Source organism: Toxorhynchites rutilus, chromosome 3, assembly GCF_029784135.1.
Source record: "Toxorhynchites rutilus septentrionalis strain SRP chromosome 3, ASM2978413v1, whole genome shotgun sequence".
Lineage (NCBI taxonomy): Eukaryota > Metazoa > Arthropoda > Insecta > Diptera > Culicidae > Toxorhynchites > Toxorhynchites rutilus.
Window position 1 is genome coordinate 191572822 of NC_073746.1, and position 22883 is coordinate 191595704.

The 22883-nt window shown below is 39.0% G+C and overlaps 1 protein-coding gene across 2 annotated transcripts in view; it reads right to left on the reverse strand.

The window, feature by feature from the left end:
• The window catches only part of LOC129779751 (uncharacterized), a 141339-nt gene that overhangs the window by 11964 nt on the left and 106492 nt on the right, over window positions 1-22883 (reverse strand). For both annotated transcript variants that reach the window (XM_055787410.1, XM_055787411.1), the window contains 2 exons: window positions 13799-14190; window positions 12823-13499 (listed from right to left, as the gene is read on the reverse strand). In XM_055787410.1, the coding sequence (XP_055643385.1) occupies window positions 12823-13499; window positions 13799-14190 (1069 nt within the window). The remainder of the gene's footprint in view (window positions 1-12822; window positions 13500-13798; window positions 14191-22883) is intronic.

The following is a 22883-nucleotide window of genomic DNA, read 5'->3' on the forward strand; positions in this document are numbered from 1 at the left end:
ACAGGTGACACCGTTCATCCGCGCTTTCATGATAAACGAAGAGCTTCACCACAACAGCGACAACATGCTCCCATCGCTGTTCAATTAGAACTGAGTGGATTTCCGAGCGGCGCTCGCTTATATACCGATTGGTGATTTCAATAGCTTGTTTTGAAAGCAATTTTAAGACTATTGAAACAAGTTTTCGGATCAAAAAGTAACAAGTATAGAACGCGTAGACATTTTATTTTTCGAATGAAATGTTTATCATACCATTTCGTTCAGTTTTTTAAGAGCTATTAACGCTCAAAATCTCGGTCTCCGGCGTAACGCTTTCGTTTTCGAAACTTTGATTTTACACCCCGGTATAGAAATGAAAGACGTAGTCCTACGTCAAAAGATTTATTTGTCTTTTATTTGTCTTCGTATTAAAAAAAAAATACATACATTTATTTGATCTTCCATGATGTGGAAATAACAATATTTGGTTAATTTGGCTCTTCAATAATTTGTCCCAGAAACGTTCGAATGATCGCAGTTTGGGACAATTTGATGTGGTGATGACTTTTTCGACTTACACGATGTTGTTTTCCGCAAATCACTGGAATTTGGCTGGCCAATAATGCAGGCAGATCGATGATTACGAATATAATTCACGGCTTCCTGGTTCAATTCGGGATGACCTAAATCGGGTTTACGTCAATTTCTTAGCAGAACCTCCAAGTAACACTCGTTACCAAACTTCTGAATTATTCATTTCACACTCCTCGGGCAAATTTTGGTCCTTTTCGCGATTTGTTCGTATGTTACTCTCTTCTAGATGCTCCAAATGTGCAAAACTGTTTTTTAGCTTCCAATTCGATTCGCAATATCTTGAAAATAGCTTTGCAATCGTGAACAAGTAATCTGCTGTTATGTTTTTGATAGGTACACAAAACACACTGTTAACACTCCTATACTCGCGCATTGGTCTGTCAGACCGAGAAATCAATAATTCGTTCATTTCTCAGAAAATATCAACACTACGACTTTGCGTTTCTCTCTAGCTTCATTATTCGTCGTTCGTCATCGTTTAGCGTATCGCATGTGTTGGTACAAAGGGGACGTATGTCGCTTTTTTAACACTTTCGGTCCGACACACCGACGCGAGTATAGGAGTAACTTTTTTGGACAAGTGGCTTTTTTCATTTTCTAGAATATTGTTGAATGAAATGTTTAAATTAATGTTAGTGGCGTGGAATATTTATTGAATATAATGCATAAGATCATTACCGGACTATTCTTATTTGATTTCAGTCCCTTTTGTAACTGGACTGAACGGATCCAAATATTAACTATTCGTCGTTAGATTCATACGTTCAAAATCAAAATATGAATATTTGACTTTCGTATAGTATATATATACGCTACGCTAAATATAATGGTCATACATATGCACACTTGTGAAAGAATTTCACTTGTGGAAGAATGGTAAACAGTAAACTATAAACTAATCGGTGGCTTATGGTAATTTTCAACAGTTACAGTTTCGGGGATATTTTTTTATAATGAACAATATCAACAAGAAAACAAGGGGGGTCTTCGTAGCCACTTGGTTACGCGTTCGCTTACTAAGCGATCGATCGTGAGTTCAAACTCAGGGCCCTCAATTGACCATCTTTGTGTTGTTATAGAATAATTACGTCCACGCAACCATCATCAGCTATGGAGATCGATCCACGGTGGAACAAAGATCGATTCATCCATACAACTGCTCTGCTCTGCAAGAAACATCGGGCTGCTGTTCTATAAATAACCCAACAATGATCAATATCAACTGTCTCCGCTGTCCGGTCTGCTGAACAATGGAAGAACAGATAGAATACCCTTACGCCGAAATGGCTATAAGAGTGTAATTTACCATAATGTAATGGAACAGAAAAACCTAACGCCTAAATGGCTACTACTTCTACTGTGTAATTTACAATTTATAGAAACATAAACATATGTACATGTACACGATAAAAACCCGGCTCTGTTACAGATAAAATGCTAATGAGCCTTATAAATAAATAAATGGGATAAAAAAAACAAGAAAACAAGAGAAAGAAAAGGAAGTTCCTAGAAATCCTTTTATATCATCTTTTTATGCCCTATCTATAAAAAGGCATTAATTCTTAGTTTATAAACAATACAGAGACAAGGAATATTAGAAATATGCAAACTTTATATTCTAGAACCTTTATCATCTGGTGATTATCTAGATGGTCGGTATACATTCTTCTCTTCGATTAAAGACCCGATAAAATAAAAGACTTCGAAAAAAGAACACGCAACAACTGCATGAAATGTAAAAAAATATGTTTGTTTCGAGCATACAGTTATGCTGTGTTCTGATTCTTACTCCAATGAAACCACAATCGATTGATACGTTTTTATGTTATTTTATAGCTCTTTATACATCCATGAATTATATTCCGTTGCTTACTTTTAATTAATAACAGTGAAAAATTCGAATTTCGTTATTTGTTTGGAGTATCAAAAATTACTCTGTTTTGAGGAGGCTGAATTAGATGACTATTAAAACATAATAAAAACGAAGAAAACGTATGTTTTGGAGTTTTTTCATTTAGTTATACCCTCTTCTTAAAATAAATGCCAATAAAGCCTGAAACATACACAATGGCAACATTACAGAGAAGTTCAATTTTCGGTCTGTGACACCGTGCGCGAGTATACGTGTTATGATTTTGCACGCGAGTACAGGAGGGTTAAGGAGGTGTAAGGTGGAAGGAAGCCATTGTAGTAGTATAGGTAAAAGCACGTGTTTTCATGGGGTAATAGTGTTTGTGAGAAAAGAGCAAATCACACATTTTGTTTTGGTACGTAAATAGATCAATTCACTTATCAAACTGTGTGGCGCTTCACTGACGCGAGTACTAGAATACTTAGAATAAAAAATAACAATTCAACATGAAGTAAAATGTATGAACGATGTGTTCCGGTGTACAATTGCAGATGTAAATATATGTATATAGAATGTGTATTTGCATATGAAGTAAAATTCTGATCATACGCGAGTGTAACATGAGCAAATTTATAACACATGCGAATTGGGGTTCTTGGTATTAACAAGTTCTCCCGCACGATGTTGATAATTCCTTAATATTTTCCTTCGTTGATCGTATTTTTTTCACATATCCACGTTGGAGGGCTTTAACCCTTCTCTTCGTTGGCCGAGGCATTTTGATTGAATGTAATACTTTTCCGTTCATTCTTCGGCATAAGCTTCGAGTAACCGGTCATGTGCTGTGAGCGTCTCCGTTAAAGCATTGTTTTCGGTTACCGTTGGCTGTTATTTTTTTTTTATCGCCCGGGTGTGCTTTTTCGCGCGTTTTCGAACTGTTCGAGATATCGTAAAACGCAGTGTGAACTCGGAATTAGTGAGAAAAGCAGAATCATCAAAGCCTGGCAAGGCCAGCCGGCTTTCAGTTTTCGCCGATTTGTCGCCATCGCAATCGAAGTCGGAAATCGGTGCTCAGTTACACGCACACAATACCAGCGCGATTCGCTGTTCACTTACAGCAGTGTGAAGGAGAGCATCACTTCTTAGTGGTGTGTGATAGTGCCGAGCGCTCAAGCGCTCCGATTGAGAAGCAAGCAGCGGTTGCCAGTTCATCAGCACTGGGTGCATTGTGGTGAATAGAAATAAATAAGATATAAGATTTTTTTTTATTTTTTTTTTTTTAATTATTATTATTATTAAAACAAAATATTAGATTATAAGTACCAATTACAGAATGGCAGAAGGAGGGGGAGGATCTCCAGATATGGAGATCTCTGATGATGACTCCCCTCTGGTTGAAAAAACAAATAAAGGAACAGCGAAGACACTTAAACGCGTTCCTACATCAGAGGATGTTTCGTCCGGGGACGAGTCTGCTAACTCTAGCAAGCCCCCCTCTAAAAAACCTGCAAATATCTCTTCTCCAACCCCCCTCGCTCCTACCCCAGCTCAGATTTCGCCTCCCCATCCTGTTGTCCCCGATCCCCTTCAATCCTCGTCATCTCCTTCTCCTCCTGTTGTCTTCTCTCCACGTGTCAAGGTCTATCCTGAAGATGCACCTGGAACTGGTCCGTGGGTTGTTTTCTTCAGGCCTAAGCCAAACGGAAAAGCACTTAATGTTATTCAGATCATGAAAGATCTGGCAAGATACTCCTCCGTGACAGAAATTACGAAGGTTAGACCGACCAAACTGCGTGTTGTCGTGGCTGATCGGAAAGACGCAAACGGTATTGTCGTCGACCAGAGGTTTACCCTGGAATATCGTGTCTACGTGCCTTCCCATGACGTAGAAATCTCGGGGGTGATAACCGAAACGGGTCTGACGTGCAAATCAATTATGGAAGGAGATGGCAGATTTAAAAAGCTGCCTTTGATTAAGGTTAAAATCTTAGAATGCCGACAACTCGGCAAAGTCTCCCAGGAAGGGAAAGAATCGAAATTTACGCCGTCCGACTCGTTTAGAGTCACTTTTGCTGGCTCCGCCCTCCCTGACTACGTTATGGTGGACAAATTGAGGCTACCGCTGCGACTCTTCGTGCCAAAGCCCATGACTTGCCTGAAATGCAAGTCAGTTGGTCACACAGCAGCTTACTGCGCCAACAAGGAGCGCTGTGCCACTTGCGGAGAGCAACATGTGGACAAATCCTGCAGTGCGATTGAGCAAAAGTGTCCATATTGCGGAGGAAATCCGCACGTGCTCTCGGCTTGTGAAACTTACAAGAGTCGCTGGGAGAAGCAGAAGCGCTCTTTAAAGGAACGCTCGAAGCGCACTTTTGCGGAAATTTTGAAGGGCGCTTCTCCATTGGCCCAACAGCAACAACCTTTAACCGCAAACAATGTCTTCGCTTCGCTGCCAGTTGACGAAATGGAAGCGGATACAGCTAACGAGGGCACACCGTACATCTTCCAAGGGAATCCCCGGCGCAAAAATGTGACCACTCCCAAAGTTCAAGGACAAGCCCCTCCTGTTATACCCTCTGTTAGCATGCCTAAAAAATCGAGTGCAGCGGACAAGCAAAATCAGGTTCCTCCTGGCTTCCGTGGGAATAATTCACCTTCGAACGACCCAGCACTCGAAGGGACATCAAAAACCCCAACTGTCCCTATTTTACCGTCCAGTTCAACTTCCCAATCGGAATTTATAAAGTTGACTGACCTTGTGGCTCAAATCTTCACATGCTTTAATGTTTCCGACTCCATCAGAACCATTGTCATATCAATGCTTCCAGTATTAAAGACAATTTTGCAACAATTGATGCAAACATGGCCCCTCCTTGCAATGATTATCTCTCTTGATGTCTAATTCAAATAGAGAGGTCGGAGATATCACTGTTTTACAGCGGAATTGTCGTAGTCTTATCCCTAAATTGGATACATTCAAATTTTTAATTCATAACTTCAATTGTGATGTTTTTGCTCTGTCCGAAACTTGGCTTTCTTCGCGAGATGATCTCTCTTTCCACGATTTTAATATTATACGCTTGGACCGTGATGACAGATACGGAGGGGTGCTATTGGGGATCAATAAGTGCCACTCATTTTTTCGAATTGACCTTCCACCTATTGGAGGGATTGAAGCTGTTGCTTGTCATGCAAACATCAGAGGAAAAGACCTCTGTATTGTCAGCTTGTATTGGCCTCCGAGAGCTGCGGTTAGCCGCAAGCAACTTGTTGACATGTGCTCACTCCTTCCTGAGCCACGATTGATCTTGGGAGACTTCAATTCTCACGGAACTGCCTGGGGGGAACAGTACGACGACAATCGTTCACTGTTGATATATGATCTTTGTAACAGCTTCAATATGACACTTTTGAACACTGGGGAAACAACACGTGTACCTAAACCTCCTGCTAACCCAAGTGCTCTTGACCTCTCGCTTTGCTCGAATTCACTATCGTTAGATTGCAAGTGGAATGTAATCCAGGACCCCAACGGTAGTGATCACTTGCCAATCAAAATTTCCATCACCATTGGGCCGAATTTTTCTGAATCTATAAACATGGCATATGACCTCACAAGACACATTGACTGGAAAAAATATGCGGACGCGATTGCTCTAGCCATCAATTCCAGAGATGGTTTACCTCCATTGGAGGAGTATAACTTCCTCTCTCGTTTGATCTATGACAGCGCGGTTCGCGCTCAAACGAAACCCATCCCAGGCTCCACTATTCGTCGAAGGCCTCCCAATCCATGGTGGGATAGCCAATGTTCCAAGCTTTATCAGGATAAATCGAACGCATTCAAAGCTTTTCGGAAACGTGGAACCATTGAAAATTTTCAATCGTATTTGGACCTTGAAAATCAATTTAAAAACTTGATCAAAGGGAAAAAACGTGCTTATTGGCGAAATTTCGTGGGAGGTTTGTCACGAGAAACGTCAATGAAAAAATTATGGAAAGTGGCTCGAAACATGAGAAATCGCTCTTCATCCAATGAAAGCGAGGAATATTCACATCGATGGATTTTTAATTTTGCACGGAAGGTTTGTCCTGATTCCGCTCCTGTGCAAAAAATTGTTCGAGATATACCACAAGATAGGTGCGATCTTGATTCCGAGTTTTCGATGGTAGAATTCTCTCTTGCTCTGCTTTCATGTAACAATTCTGCTCCGGGATCGGATAGAATTAAGTTCAACTTGCTGAAAAACCTCCCTGATGTGGCGAAACATCGCTTGTTGAATTTATTCAATCGGTTTCTGGAGAATAATATTGTTCCAGATGATTGGAGACCAGTACGAGTTATAGCTATTCAAAAACCCGGAAAACCCGCGTCCGACTTCAATTCGTACCGCCCAATAGCAATGCTGTCTTGTATACGGAAATTGTTGGAAAAAATGATCTTGTTTCGCCTTGATCGATGGGTTGAAACGAATGGCCTACTCTCAGATACACAATATGGGTTCCGCAGGGACAAGGGGACGAATGATTGTCTTGCGTTGCTTTCTTCAGAAATTCAAATGGCTTACGCCGGAAAAAAACAAATGGCTTCAGTATTCTTGGACATAAAGGGGGCCTTTGATTCTGTTTCAATAGAGGTTTTGACAGACAAATTACACTCTCGGGGTCTGCCGCCTCTATTGAATAATATGTTATATAACTTGCTTTGTGAGAAGCATTTGAACTTTTCTCACGGAGATTCGGCAGTAAGTCGGGTCTCTTACATGGGCCTCCCCCAGGGCTCATGTTTAAGCCCCCTTTTGTACAACTTCTATGTAAGCGACATCGACAATTGCCTTACACAAAATTGCAGCCTAAGACAACTTGCAGATGATGGAGTGGTCTCTGTCGTAGGATCAACAGAATCCGACCTACAAGAACCCTTACAAGATACTTTGAACAATTTTTCAACCTGGGCCATTGGGCTAGGGATCGAATTCTCCACGGAGAAAACAGAGATGGTGGTTTTTTCTAGGAAGCATAGACCAGCAAAACCAAAGCTTCAACTTTTGGGTAAACCGATCACTCATGCTATGTCATTCAAGTATCTTGGGGTCTGGTTCGACTCCAAATGTACTTGGGGGGCCCATATTAGGTATCTGAGTAAAAAATGCCAACAAAGAATAAATTTTCTCCGTACAATTACCGGCACCTGGTGGGGAGCCCATCCCGAAGATCTTATAATGTTGTATAGAACAACTATTCTCTCAGTGATGGAGTATGGCAGTTTCTGTTTTCAATCAGCTGCCAAAACACACTTAATTAAACTCGAGCGAATTCAGTATCTTTGTCTCCGTATTGCGTTGGGATGTATGCCCTCAACGCATACCATGAGTCTCGAGGTTTTGGCAGGCCTACTCCCACTAAAAGATCGCTTCAATTCATTATCTCTTCGGTTCTTCATCCGGTGTAAGGTCATGAACCTATTGGTGATCGGAAATTTTGAGCGGCTAATCGAGCTAAATTTTCACTCCGGATTCATGAGTTCATATCATGAATTCATCTCCATGCAAGTTGATTCTTCTTCGTATATTCCCAACGGTGTTTGTTTCCCTGACTACATCAATTCCTCTGTGCATTTTGATCTGTCCATGAAGCAAGATATCCATGGATATTCAGATTACCAACGATCGAGGATCGCTCCAACGATCTTCGATGAAAAATATAGGGGTATCAATTGTGATAATATGTACTTTACTGATGGGTCCACTATAAATGAGTCCACAGGATTTGGAGTGTTCAACGAATTTTTTAGCACCTCACACAGTCTTCAGAATCCTTGCTCAGTGTATATTGCTGAATTGGCAGCAATTCATTGGGCGCTGGACAGCGTCGCCTCACGACCTGTTGAACACTATTACATTGTAACGGATAGTCTTAGCTCTGTCGAAGCTATCCGTTCAGTGAGGCCGGAAAAGCACTCGCCGTACTTCCTTGAGAGAATACGAAAAATTTTGAGTGCTTTATCCAGACGCTGTTATGTCATTACCTTTGTGTGGGTCCCTTCTCATTGCTCAATTCCGGGTAATGAGAGGGCTGACTCATTAGCAAAGGTAGGTGCGATTGAAGGCGATATTTATCAGCGTCAAATCGCCTTCAATGAATTTTACTCTTTAGTCCGTAAAAATACCATCGCTAACTGGCAACGCAAATGGAACGAAGATGAATTGGGCCGGTGGCTTCACTCGATTATCCCTAAGGTTAGCCTCAAACCATGGTTCAAAAGTCTGGACTTGAGTCGGGACTTTATTCGCACCTTCTCCCGACTCATGTCCAATCACTGTTCGTTAGACGCGCTACTCTTTCGTTTCAATCTGGCCGGCAGCAATATCTGCGTTTGTGGCCGAGGTTACCACGACATCGAACACGTTGTTTGGTCGTGTGAGGTGTATCTTGTTGCCAGATCGAATTTAGAGAACTCCCTTCGGGCTAGAGGAAGGCAGCCCAATGTGCCGGTGAGAGATGTGTTGGCTCGGTTAGACCTTGATTACATGTCCCAAATATATGTTTTCCTTAAATCTATCGATGTTCGTGTGTGATTATCCTTATATCCTTATACCCTCCATTTCTTCCTTTGTGAGTAATTGGTCCGCTTGCTATAAACAGAAGAATGAAATGTAAATTCACAACTGATGTACGAATAGATTTAAGAATTAAGTGTGTGTGATTATCAACATTGTAATAATTTCCTTATACCCCATCCTTTTCCTGAGAAAATGTCACCCTTTTAATCTCGAGTCCACCACGAGTAATCGGTTTCCCACATTACTAACCATAGATTTAAGAAAATTGTTCATATATATAGTTTTAAAAATATATTTAAGATTTCGGCTCCCTTAAACTTATGTAACTGAGCCTGTAAAAATAAACGAATTTATAAAAAAAAAAAAAAAAAAATACTTTTCCGTTTACTATTTTTGACAGCAGAGGCAGCCATGGCAGTGTTCCGAGCTCTACAATACAATATTCTTAGCAAATGTTAAAGTTGCTTGAACTTACATTATGGACCCATTAAACGTAAAAATTATAATTGTATTGATTTTGTTTTCATTACATGAAACGCTATGACTCAGGAATAACATTTAATTGAGTGGTTTTTATAGCTGTTTCGATGATGTTGTCTAGCATCAGTGTCGAAAAAATAACGATACTTTCACCAATCCAAACAAAACCATTGGGAAAATTGAAAAATGAAAATTTATCTTTCAGAGCACTAGATCGAGTTTTCCGATGTTTTTCATTATACATTGCGACGGCAGATGAAATTTTAATATCTTGTGAGTAATCGTTTAGAGTTTGGTTGATATTACTTGATGGGAAGTGTGCGAGAATGATCTTTTTATTCACACTGTTTCGCAAAATGATCGATTATCGGACGAGGGGTAAAGGAGGGAGTTGAAAGAAGTGATCGCCATTGTGGCAGCCATTTGTGGCTTCCTTCCACTTTCACCTAAATACACGTACAGAAAAAATGCACCCTTCTGTGAGTAATAAGGTATGAAATGTTTGAGATTACTGTTCGATACACTCCTTCATATGTAAGTTTTTCCTGATTTGTTCTTGATCTCTTTTTCTGGCATAACTACTATTCCTGCATAAAATTGCATGAAAACTTCACCAGATCATTTTATTACTTATATAATCACACCATTTTTTTCAATTGGATATATTTAGTCACAAAATTGAGTGTACAACCCGTGTTGGTTTTTTTAATTGTGAGTTTTTCGAGGTTAAAAAGTAAATAATTGAAAGCGACTTCTATTCATCCTAAAATCGATCCTTTTTACTCTCATGTAGTAAAAAGAAACAAATTAAAATGGTCACATTTCTAATTCCTGTTCAAAAAACAAACAACAAATATCCAATTCAGACGTGGCAAAATTGAGTGTACAGTTTAAGTTTTACTTAAAAGAAAATTGAAATCAGTTCAGAAATATTAATACATAACAAAAATCAATCCCCTAGTATCAGGCCCCTTTGGGGTACAACACAGCCTGCAAGCTCTCCCAGATCTCCATAATCGTCGTTTTGAGTTCCGCTTTGTTCCCTGGATTTTTATTCTTCAGACGGTTTTTGATTTCCCACCATAGATGCTCTATAGTGTTCAAGTCCGGTGATCGCGAAGGTGTTTTGAATTGATAGAGCAGACACTTCCGCACGATGAGATCAGTTTGTTTCGGGTCATTATCCAGTTGAAAGTAGTGATCAATTTCTGCTCGGGAGACTGCAAGTTACGTTTCAGAATGTTAGAATGTTCAATGAAGAGATCTTGTCCATCGCCGAATCGATAAACTCCATGATTCCAATTCTAGAAGCAGCCATTGTACCATACATCGGCCGACTGCCGCCGCCGTGTTTTACTGTGGGAACCAAATGCTGTGGGAATCAAATGCAAAATGAGCAGTGTTTGGATTTCGATCAAAATCGAATGATACACAATGTGTCATGCAAGTAAACTCTCACGAACATATAACCAAATATGAGAGGATCATTCAGATACTTGTATGAATGTCAGTAATCACTTGTGTAACATTTAGTGATTAAACTAAGAGAGGAACGAAGACTGTTGATTGCATATCCGATCTGTATCAAACATCGCATAACATTTTCGAAGCCTGCATACAAGTTTGAACCGCATATATCGTCCCATTTTACTATAGCGAAACCCACTGCACAGAAAAGTGCAAAGCAATAAATGATACAAGAAAAATTACGTCATCATTCAGTCACCATTTGCGGAGAGCAGCGAATGGGAAAAGAGATAAAACGCGAGAGTTTTTGCTTCTCACTGGAGCGGTGTTGTTAGTAAAACTATGCGGTCTATATGAATATACATATTTCAAGGGATAGCGGCGTTAAAAACGGAAAATATAATCTGACTACCCTCCCTTAGCCTCTATCGAGCTAAATAATCATATAGTTTGCACTCTCTGAGACTTAAAAATCAGGATCTGCTACATTAGCTGAATATGAATCTTTCGCTTTACGTGGTCCGTACGATCCTGCTGTTTCATGATGCATGGAGAGGTCGATATGCATGTGTTAGAGGCAAAGAAGAAAATAAGCTTTCTGACCAAAAGCGTATACGATAGCTTTGCTTGCATGCTGGTGTGCAATAAAGTGCGAGCCGATGCAGAGTTGTCTCGTTCTCTTTTGTGTCGTGATTTGCAACACATAACAACAAAAGAATACCGCTGGGGGAAATGTTTCCTGAAAGATCATATTTGAACGAACGAAAGCGATTTTTTCAATGAGTGGATCATTTGGCAAACACTGAAAATGAGCCTAGAGCAGACGATTCTGGATTCCTTCACACTATCTGCCTTCTATCCGATTTAAACAGATGGGTTTTCGTCTCATCCGTATAAAGGATTTTGTTCCAGAACTCCTTAGGTCTGTTTAAATATGCCTGAGCGAACTGTAGTCGTTTTTTTCATATTCATCTTCGAGATGAAAGACTTTTTATGATCAACACGACCTCTCAGATTGTTCCTGTACGCTGCTTTCCGGTCAGTGTCTGCGCTGACAGATTTTCCAATTGTGCCGGCTACTTCGGTAGTCAATTTAGGAATGTTTGTTTTAGGGTTCTTTCCTAATGTTCGCGCAATTAGCCGATCATCATCAGAAGATAGGATCCGTTTGTGTCCACTACCCAGGTGATTCTCCATGGTTCCTTTGTATTTCCACTTGTTCTTCCGACAGCAGCTGCTTGCAAGGTTTGTTTCTTTGGAGAAATTTAAGGTGTATACTCAATTTTGCAATGCCACAAATTGAGATTGTTTCATATTTTAGAGTTAAATAATTAATTTGTATCAAAAGAATAAATGTATCAAAAATATGTTGTACCAAGTGGTGACAAAAATCATCTCCGCTAAGCTCAAATGCATAGATTTTTCGGCTAGGTTGCATCGAAAACATATATATTCCAAACGAGAATCATAATGACAGCCAAACAAAATCCTGCGCGATTTCTTGCAAAGTTTGATTCATCGAACTCTGACGTTTTTTTCTCTAAGCAGTCCAGCCTGACTAATTTTTTTATTCTTAAATTTTGACTCAAATTCTGCCAGAACGAATATCGTTTTGAATGTGATTGTACAGAAAAAATACATTTGCTTTTGATTGCTTCCGAAATCCCTCTGGTTTGTTTTGTTTATCCGTTTATTTATGTGGAGTTCGTCAGTTCAATGTTTTATTCTTTTGCTAACATAAATTTAGAGTTAGCATAACTTAACATATGTATTATTGTTTTGCATGATGTCATTATGCAGGTCACGAAGTGCTTTGTTAGAGATTTATTTTATTAGACATAAAAAAAGTCACAAAGACAACGGAAATGCACTAATCAAAATAGTTACCTTTGTCCCTCTTATCGTACATCCATCGACCAGCATTTGCACACACATCACCACATTATATCCCATGCCAATATAATGGGCTGCCATCGTCATGGCTCCTAATGACCTCGTCTCATTGGTTATCACAAACAATAAAATACGACTCGCATCTATCGCCGTCGGATCAAATGTAAATTCGTCATAATTTTCAAAATCTGCCCCTTCCAAATTGGGTAATGTCCCTTCTAGGCCTTCGTGAAGAGTTGAGGTATAGAATGTAATGTTTTTTGATTTCAGATAAGGAACAGCATACTTTTGACGCCAGTTGGTTAACATCCAACAACTACCACCTAAATATAAATCACGAATTTCCAGTGTTCTGCATTCACCGTTCGGGTGATCGCCTGAATTTTCATTGACATGCAAATTAATATTTTGCATTGTGCGGGTGGAACAGTTTACAGTTGATAATGTTCCTGAGTGTTTGTGGTCAGTATTGTTTTCGGCATGATTGTGAAATGCAATATTAGCACTATCGTGGTGTTGTTTTTTAACGAAACTCGCATCAGTTTGTCTGGAATCCATTATGCTGTAACTATTGTAGTTTGTATTACACTTTGATGAACTTGCCGATTGTTGTATCGTGTATTCTTTACTAGGACCAACTGAAGAATATGCAGAAATTCGATAGTTACATTCTGAAAGTATATAATTTACTCATAAGAAATTGCAGATATTAGTTACAACAATTGTTTTAATATTTCGTTGTTATATTGAAAAAGGAAATGATTATTTCTATACGGATGTAAAATAATAGTTGTAATAAAAAGTATTACCAGCAATTTCCATACGAGGAAAGCATCAAATATTTGTTTTCATCTTTTTTTATAAACTGTATTGCTTTCGAACTAATAATACGAACATGATCAATCCAAACTTTTGATATACATTTAATATTCTTCAAACTATGGTGAACATATCTATTATCAACACATACCTGGAGAATTGGACAAATAAATAGGAGGCTGCTGCACATTGGTACCTTTGATCGGAGAAACACAATTGGTTTCAACAATATCTTGGTGGAGAACTGATAAATATGAGTCCAGTATACAGAATCCATCAAATGTAACCAGAATTTCTTCATCGTTTGGCGTAGTTCCATTTTGCGTAACGGCATTCATTATCACTGGCACGGTATCATCAGTGTTTTTATGTTTCTTTTTTTGTCGACAAATTTCCCCAAAAAGAAACAATATTTGCCTCAAAATGCTCATTGATGTAATCTCCGATGGATACCCTAGCGCGACGAGAGCAGTTTGACATTGTGTGAGATTTACTGCGTTTGTAGAATTTTCCGCTACTCTATCGTATGTACGGCGAACAGATCTGTAAGAAAACAAATGGTTTAAATAACAATTTACAAGCATTTTACTTGTTGCGTGTTTGAAGTTTTATTAATGTCTTAACAACATGGTATGATTCACAATATATTGTTGTGTATCGTCCACTCCTTTGTTTTTCTTGTGGTGAAATTTGCCTTCAACACAGCCTTCGACAAACCTCACTCAGCAGGACCATCGTGATACCAACTGTGGAAATGCACACAAAGAAACGAGCAAAAAATTCCCAAACGCTCGGAATGAATCTGCATCCGTCTTACCACCTGGAGGGGGGTGTCAGTCGTGATGTTCCAACCCAACAGGCGACACAGGACAATTTCCACTCTGTTGTACCTCGGTATATTCGGCTTCTATTTGCTGACCACTGATTAAGTACGTGTTGTTCGCTCGGTAGTACAGTATATTCTAATTCTTTATCTATATAGTAAATAGTAGTAGTATATAGCTCCTTTTTTATATAATGTTTTTGAATCATATTTCAGTCAACCTTATCAAATCGTTTATACAACAAAATCGTTAAATCTCGCAGGTAGTTATAGCGATCATTTAACTCTACATTATCAAATTCCTGGAAAGTTTCTTCATCTGATGAAATGATTCGCTAAGCTTGATTTTCTACTTGCACTGTTTTAACTGTAGGTGTCAATACATATGGCATTATTGAACAATTGCTGGATGTAGATGGTGCTCTGTCCTCTTCTGAGCCTGCAGTGGTAATTGATGTAGTTGCTGCTATTGTAAATGAAGGGATAAATCTTTTTAAATGTGCGACATTTCTTTGAAATGTTTTTCCTGTATCTTGATCCTGTATTGTAGCTCTCGGACCAGCGCGATCCTGCACATAAAGGATTTTGTTCCAGAACTCCTTAGGTCTGTTTAAATATGCCTGAGCGAACTGTAGTCGTTTTTTTCATATTCATCTTCGAGATGAAAGACTTTTTATGATCAACACGACCTCTCAGATTGTTCCTGTACGCTGCTTTCCGGTCAGTGTCTGCGCTGACAGATTTTCCAATTGTGCCGGCTACTTCGGTAGTCAATTTAGGAATGTTTGTTTTAGGGTTCTTTCCTAATGTTCGCGCAATTAGCCGATCATCATCAGAAGATAGGATCCGTTTGTGTCCACTACCCAGGTGATTCTCCATGGTTCCTTTGTATTTCCACTTGTTCTTCCGACAGCAGCTGCTTGCAAGGTTTGTTTTTTTGGGGAAATTTAAGGTGTATACTCAATTTTGCAATGCCACAAATTGAGATTGTTTCATATTTTAGGGTTAAATAATTAATTTGTATCAAAAGAATAAATGTATCAAAAATATGTTGTACCCAGTGGTGACAAAAATCATCTCCGCTAAGCTCAAATGCATAGATTTTTCGGTTAGGTTGCATCGAAAACATATATATTCCAAACGAGAATCAAAATGACAGCCAATTCATTATTGTTTATGTCGTTGGATATCCTAGTCTAGTGAATATTTGGCCTTCATGAGCGAGCTGCAGCATGCGTTGAGGAAATTCTCGAGGTACAACAAGTTTATTCCCTCTTACAATTGTGTCTTCAATTAAACCCAATTCATTCCGGAATAGTTCATGCGACTTTACTAAGACATCACTCCACTTTCCTGATACGAGTGAATGTCGAACTGCTTTGAGTTCAAGGTCTGTTCTTGTAGCATTCTCAATCTCTCCTACGTCCACCGCCACTGATTCCTGTACCGCTAGAACTAAAAGATGATTGTCCGTCTCGAATTCAACAAAATCCTCTTGTATCACCAGTCTAGACAACGAGTCAGCAATATTATCAGAACCGTTACTATATTTCACAGCGTTTTTGAAGGATTGAAGCTTCAAAACCCATCGTTCAGTTTGAGCACAAGGCGTGGATGAAAGCGAAAATATGGTTTTCAACGGCTTATGATCGGTCTCTAATTCAAATTCTCTACCGATGAGATAAACTGAAAATTTTTCGTCTGTCCATACTAGTGCAAGCGCCTCCTTTTCCGCTTGGCAATATCGTTTCTCGATTCTGGTTAGACTTTTGCTTGCAAAGCTTACAATCTGTGGATTAGTATCAGTTCTTCCTTCAAACTGACAAGCACTGTACCTAGAGCCACTGGAGAAGCATCAGCAATAACTCGAGTTCTCAAAGAATTATTGAAAAATGAAAGAGTTTGTACATTAGCAATCATGCTTTTCAAAAGCTCAAAGCTGCTTTGATGTTTTCTTTCCCATGTAAATTTATTATTTTTGCAGATAAACTGCCTTAGAGGTTCCGTTATTGTAGCTAAATCGGGAATAAATTTTCCCACGTGTGTTACTAGACCCAAGAAGCTTCTAACTTCTTCAGAGTTACCGTTTACACTAGCGTGAACTTCTATAATGAATATATTCATATCTTCGGTGAATTTATTCACCTGAAATAGAACTGCATCAAACTTTAGTGATTTCTCACCAGTGAGAAATTCACAAGCGTTTACATATGCTGAATTTATTCAGGTTATATATACCTCGAATAAGTGTATCATATTTATTCTCACCCGTTTACACCTATTTTCACGTGAATAAATCCATCTATAGCTATAGATCTCCCTAATGTAAACCCGCCATTAGGCTGTCAAAAAAGTCCTGCGGTATTTTTTTTGAATTTTCATTTGTTCATAAAATTAGTTACAATCATCTGTTTTAAATCAAATATGCGCCGTTTTGTTCGATGACTTGTTCCCAACGAGATGCCAACTTCATAATACCCCTGTTATAGAAGCTCGCTTCCTTATTGGCAAAAAACTCGGATAGCCAATTTTCACAGGCCTCTTTTGTGGCTAACTTCTGACTACCTAGCTCGTTCGCCATGGACAAAAACAGGTGGTAGTCACTTGGTGCAAGGTCCGGACTATACGGCGGATGCAAAAGAACCTCCCATCCGAGCTCCCGGAGCTTCTGGCGCGTCACCAAAGAAGTGTGTGGCCTGGCGTTGTCCTGATGGAAGACAATGCGGCCTCTGTTTATCAAAGATGGCCTCTTCTTCATGAGTGCTACCTTCAAGCGGTCCAGTTGTTGGCAGTACAGGTCCGAATTGAGCGTTTGGCCATAAGGAAGCAGCTCATAATAGATTATTCCTTGACAATCCCACCAAACACACAGCAGAACCTTCCTGGCCGTTAATGAGGGCTTGGCCACCGTCTGAGCCGCTTCAGCGGGCTTCGACCACGACCGTTTGCGCTTCACGTTGTCGTAAGTGACCCACTTTTCATCGCCAGTCACCATCCGCTTCAGAAACGGGTTGATTTTGTTGCGATTCAGCAGCGATTCACATGCGTCGATACGATCAAAGATGTTTTTTGCGTCAACGTGTGTGGCACCCATATATCGAGCTTCTGTGTGAATCCAAGCTTCTTCAAATGGTTAATAAAGGTTTGATGACTTATCCCCAGGTCTTGACCGATGGTACGGCTGCTACTATGCCGGTCTTTCTCGGCTAATTCAGCGATTTTGTCGCAATTTTCGACGACAGGCCTTCCGGAGCGTGGCGCATCTTCGACGACCTCTACACCAGAACGAAAACGTTGAAACCATCGTTGTGCGGTGGAAATGGAAACTGTATCGGGTCCATAAACTGCACAAATTTTATTGGCAGCTTGAGAAGCATTTTTGCCTTTGTCATAGTAATACTGTAAAATATGTCGGATTTTCTCTTTATTTTGCTCCATATTTGCGACACTATAACCCACGAACGACTTAACCAAATAACACACTTTCAAGGACTATATAATAGCGCGCAAAACCTTTCCAACAAGCTATAGTATGACTCGATACAATGAATACAACTAGAACTACGCGTTTACAACGACACCTCGCGGAAATACCGCAGGACTTTTTTGACAGCCTAATATATATATATATATATATATATATATATATATATATATATATATATATATATATATATATATATATATATATATATATATATATATATATATATATATATATATATATATATATATATATATATATATATATATATATATATAAGTTATCAACACAGTCAACCAATCTTCAGTATCGACCAACGCCAACATTACTTATCAGCAGGAGACAGAGCAAACATCACGCATCAATGTTCTAGCGCTTAAGTAAACACTTAAGCATAAATAACGCCATGTGGTAAATGCGACCGACGAACAATTATGCAGCCACAGATAAGGACTCGAGTCGACACCATAAAACGGTTAAACATTCTTTCTGAGAAGAAGGAAGAAGGGAAACATAGAGATAGGCAGATAGGGTAGATTATAAGCTAGCTTTGTACATGAAATAGAAAATAAAGATCAGTCTTGTCGTAACCTTAACAGGAGCAACATAGCTCACTAGTTTTAGTTTTCATTATCCGAAATTCTTTCACTATTTAACTGGCGCAGTCGGTAGGATAGTGTTTTAAGTGTTCGCGAAACGTTAGTTTAATTTCAGCAATTGCGCCTGCGCGAACGAATATCGTGTAGTGGTGATTAATCTGACGAAACCGGACGCAACACTAGTTCCAGCTCTAAAAATCGTAAGTAACAAAATTTTTCTTTTTTCTAACTCATAAATCGGATCGGCGCTTTACTGAAACAAATAAAAGCCCGTCCCCGAAAACAAAAATTAAAGCAAGTACTAATTCAGAGTGGCGAGGCCCTACCCGAGGTAACCGGACCACTGTATATCACAAGAAACACACAAAGCTAACATAAAACAAAAATAAATTAAATTATCGAATTACAATTAAAATTCTAACCCTGAAAAAAGGTGATAGTGATTAGATAGTGATTTAATAGTGAAAAATGAACCCTGAATTGGCAGGTTTCACAATTCCTGTAAATACTCAGGATAGTGACTGCATTGCTCAAACGAACGAAATGTTCTGCAATGCAGAAAAAGTGCTGAAGGCGATGCAAACGCCTCAAGCCATAAATAATTTGCCATCCTTCGACGGGAATCCCGTCAAATTACATTCATTTATAAGGTCAGTAGAAAATCTACTACCTTTCTTAAATATTATGAAAGACACACCTTTCGAAGAGATCTGGCTGCAATCTATTCGTGCAAAGATCACAGGAGACGCAGACCAAGCTCTAGAAATATATGGCACTCCGCTTAAATGGAGCGAAATTAAGGCAAACTTGATTGCCTATTACAGTGACAAGCGCGATGCTGTCACACTCACAAGGGAGCTATTCCAACTCCAACAAACGGGTACCCTAGAAGAATTCTATGGGTCAGTCCAACAAATTTTATCGCTCTTAATTAACAACACGAGCATCTCAACAGCAGACACGAGCTTGCGAGAAGACCGTATAAAAACACATCAGGAAAATGCGTTGCAAGTTTTTCTAGCAGGGCTTAAAGAACCAATAGGGGGCAATGTTAGAGCCCGACAACTGTCAAAATTGAAAGAAGCATTTGACGCCTGCGTGGAAGAAAGAAATTTCCAAAACAGACATGGATTAAACAAAACTGAACATTATCGACCCGCTAAAATATTTCCACTGGCACCGCAACTTCCCCCGAAAACAAGATACACAAATAATCAAATTAGGAATCCACAATTTTTCACTACACGTTCCCACCAATCACGATCAATTCCACGTTTCCCACAACAACAATACCACCAACAACATTTTCAACAAATTTCCCCAAAATATTTCCACCACAATAGCAATAACATCCCTCCGCAAAATGTTTTTGCCCCTAGACCGATACAAGTGTCAAAACCCATTCCCATGGAAGTTGATCCTTCCATAAGATCAAGGCACGTTAATTACATGAATAGGCCAAAACAACCGTTCAATTATTCACACAGATCAATAAATTGCCATGAGGGAACAGAACTGTACGACCCTCATTATGCAAATGATTCATTTAATTTTCACCAATACTATGAATCGGCACCTAGCACGTCTAGAGAACCACAGTTATCAATTACACCTAACACATCTAGAGAACCACTAGCACTATTGAAAAATGACAATGAAGAAAATGACGAACTAAATTTTCACCTAGTAGAGGAATCGAAAACAAAGGATTAAACAATTTTCTTCCATATATAAAACTCTCTACGAATAAAGGATCCTTGAAGTTTCTGATAGATACAGGGGCTAATAAAAACTACATTAGCCCAAAACACGTCAACTTAGACAAATGTCACTTCACACAAACAGTGAATATTAAGAACATTTATGGCTCACATTCCGTGGATAGATTTGTCAACTTTAACCCGTTTCCAAGTGTAAAAAATGCAAGCAACCAAATATTCTACATTTTCGATTTCCATAATTATTTTGATGGTCTAATAGGATATGAAACATTACGCTCATTGAAAGCTGACATTTTAACGGCGGAGAATGAACTCAAATTTCCTTCAAATATAATAAAAATGTACCGAAAATATCCTGAGTCTGTAACAATACACATGAATTCGAATGAAACAAAAATTGTACATCTCCCAACCAATGAATCCAGCGGCGAATTCTATCTAGAGCATGATGTTTTAATCTCACCAGACATAATGATACCTTCTGGAATATACAAATGCTCAGAAAATCGCGTCTTCGTAACAGTAACTAACCTATCAGATAAACCAGTAAAAATTAACACAGCGCAACCTCTAATAGTAGAAGTGAATAACTTTTCACTAACCACGCCCGAAGAAACGTTGGATGTTCCAAAATCAAACATTTTCAACCAAATCAGACTAGACCATTTAAACCAAGAAGAGAAAATTAAAATAATTAAATTAGTCGCGGATTACACAAACATATTTTATACGGAAGGACAGAAGTTAACCTTCACTAGTGCTATCAAACATAGGATCACAACAACAGACGATGTTCCTATTCACACAAAATCATACCGTTACCCTTTTTGCCATAAAGAAGAAGTTCAACGGCAGGTTTCGAAAATGCTCGAACAAGGAATAATTCGACCTTCGATCAGCCCATGGACTTCTCCCGTTTGGATAGTCCCAAAAAAATTGGATGCATCCGGACAGAAGAAATGGCGGATTGTAATAGATTATCGAAAATTGAATGATAAAACGATTGATGATCGTTACCCCATCCCTAACATCACTGATATTCTAGATAAATTAGGTCGCTGTATGTACTTTACTACTTTGGACCTCGCATCTGGATTCCATCAGATCGAACTAGACAAAAATGATATCGAAAAAACCGCGTTTAGTGTCGAAAACGGGCATTACGAGTTCTTAAGGATGCCTTTCGGTTTAAAAAACGCCCCATCTACGTTCCAGCGTGTAATGGATAATATTTTAAGGGAGCATATTGGTTCCAGATGTTTAGTATATATGGATGACATAATCGTGTTCTCTACAAGCCTACAAGAGCATCTGGATAATCTGAGGAAAATTTTTGAAACACTACAAAAATACAATATGAAAATCCAACTTGATAAAAGTGAATTTCTTCATAAAGAAGTTGCATTCCTTGGCCACATCGTAACACGTGATGGAGTTAAGCCTAATCCAGAAAAACTCGGAGTTATCAGAGAGTGGCCACTACCAAAGAACGAAAAAGAGTTGCGTGGTTTTCTCGGAATATTAGGATATTATCGCAAGTTTATTCGGGACTTCGCAAAAATATCAAAACCGCTTACTCAGTCGTTGAGAAAAGGAGAAAAAATTGATCACAATAAAGATTTCGTAGATGCTTTTGAGCGATGTAAAAACATCCTCACATCAAGCGATATCCTGCAATACCCTGACTTTGAAAAACCTTTTGTTTTGACAACAGATGCCTCTAACTATGCCGTAGGCGCTGTTTTGTCTCAAGGACAAATTGGTAGCGACAAACCAATCGCGTTTGCCTCCAGAACACTTAATAAAACGGAAGAAAACTACTCCGCCATTGAGAAAGAATTGTTGGCTATTGTGTGGGCTTGTAAATATTTCAGACCGTACCTCTACGGACGAAAATTCACACTCTATACAGACCATAAACCTCTGACATATAGTCTGAACTTAAAAGACTCCAACAGCAGGCTTATACATTGGCGCCTCTATTTAGAAGAATTTGACTTTGAGATAAAATATAGACCTGGAAAACAGAATATAGTAGCGGATAGTCTCTCCAGGATGCGTCAGGAAATAAACCATAATGACGCTGAAGTTAGTACCTGTGAAACTTCAGTGAAGTTAGTAAGCGATGAAACCTCTTCTTCAGACGATGCTACAATGCACTCCGCCGACACCGACGATTCAGCATTTATCCCATGCACCGAATCGCCGTTAAATAGTTTTAGTAACCAAATAATTCTGAAATTGGGAACGGAAGAAGAGGAAACACTCGAAGAAATATTTCCGCGTGTGTACAGACGAACCATAATGAAATCAAATTTCAACGTCCCTTATCTCACCAAACTCTTCAAAGAGTTCATAGATCCTAAACGATCAAACTGTATATTATGCCCAGAAAATCTGATCCAAACAATCCAAATTTTTTATAAAAATTACTTTAGTAGAGGGAAACCATTTAAAATATTTATTACTCAAAAATGTTTAACTGATTTGAAGACCGCTGAAGAACAAAACCTAATAATAGAACAAACACACGAAAGTGGACATCGAGGTATATGGGAAAACAACAGGCAGATTTCCAATCGATATTACTTTCCGAAAATGAAACGTAA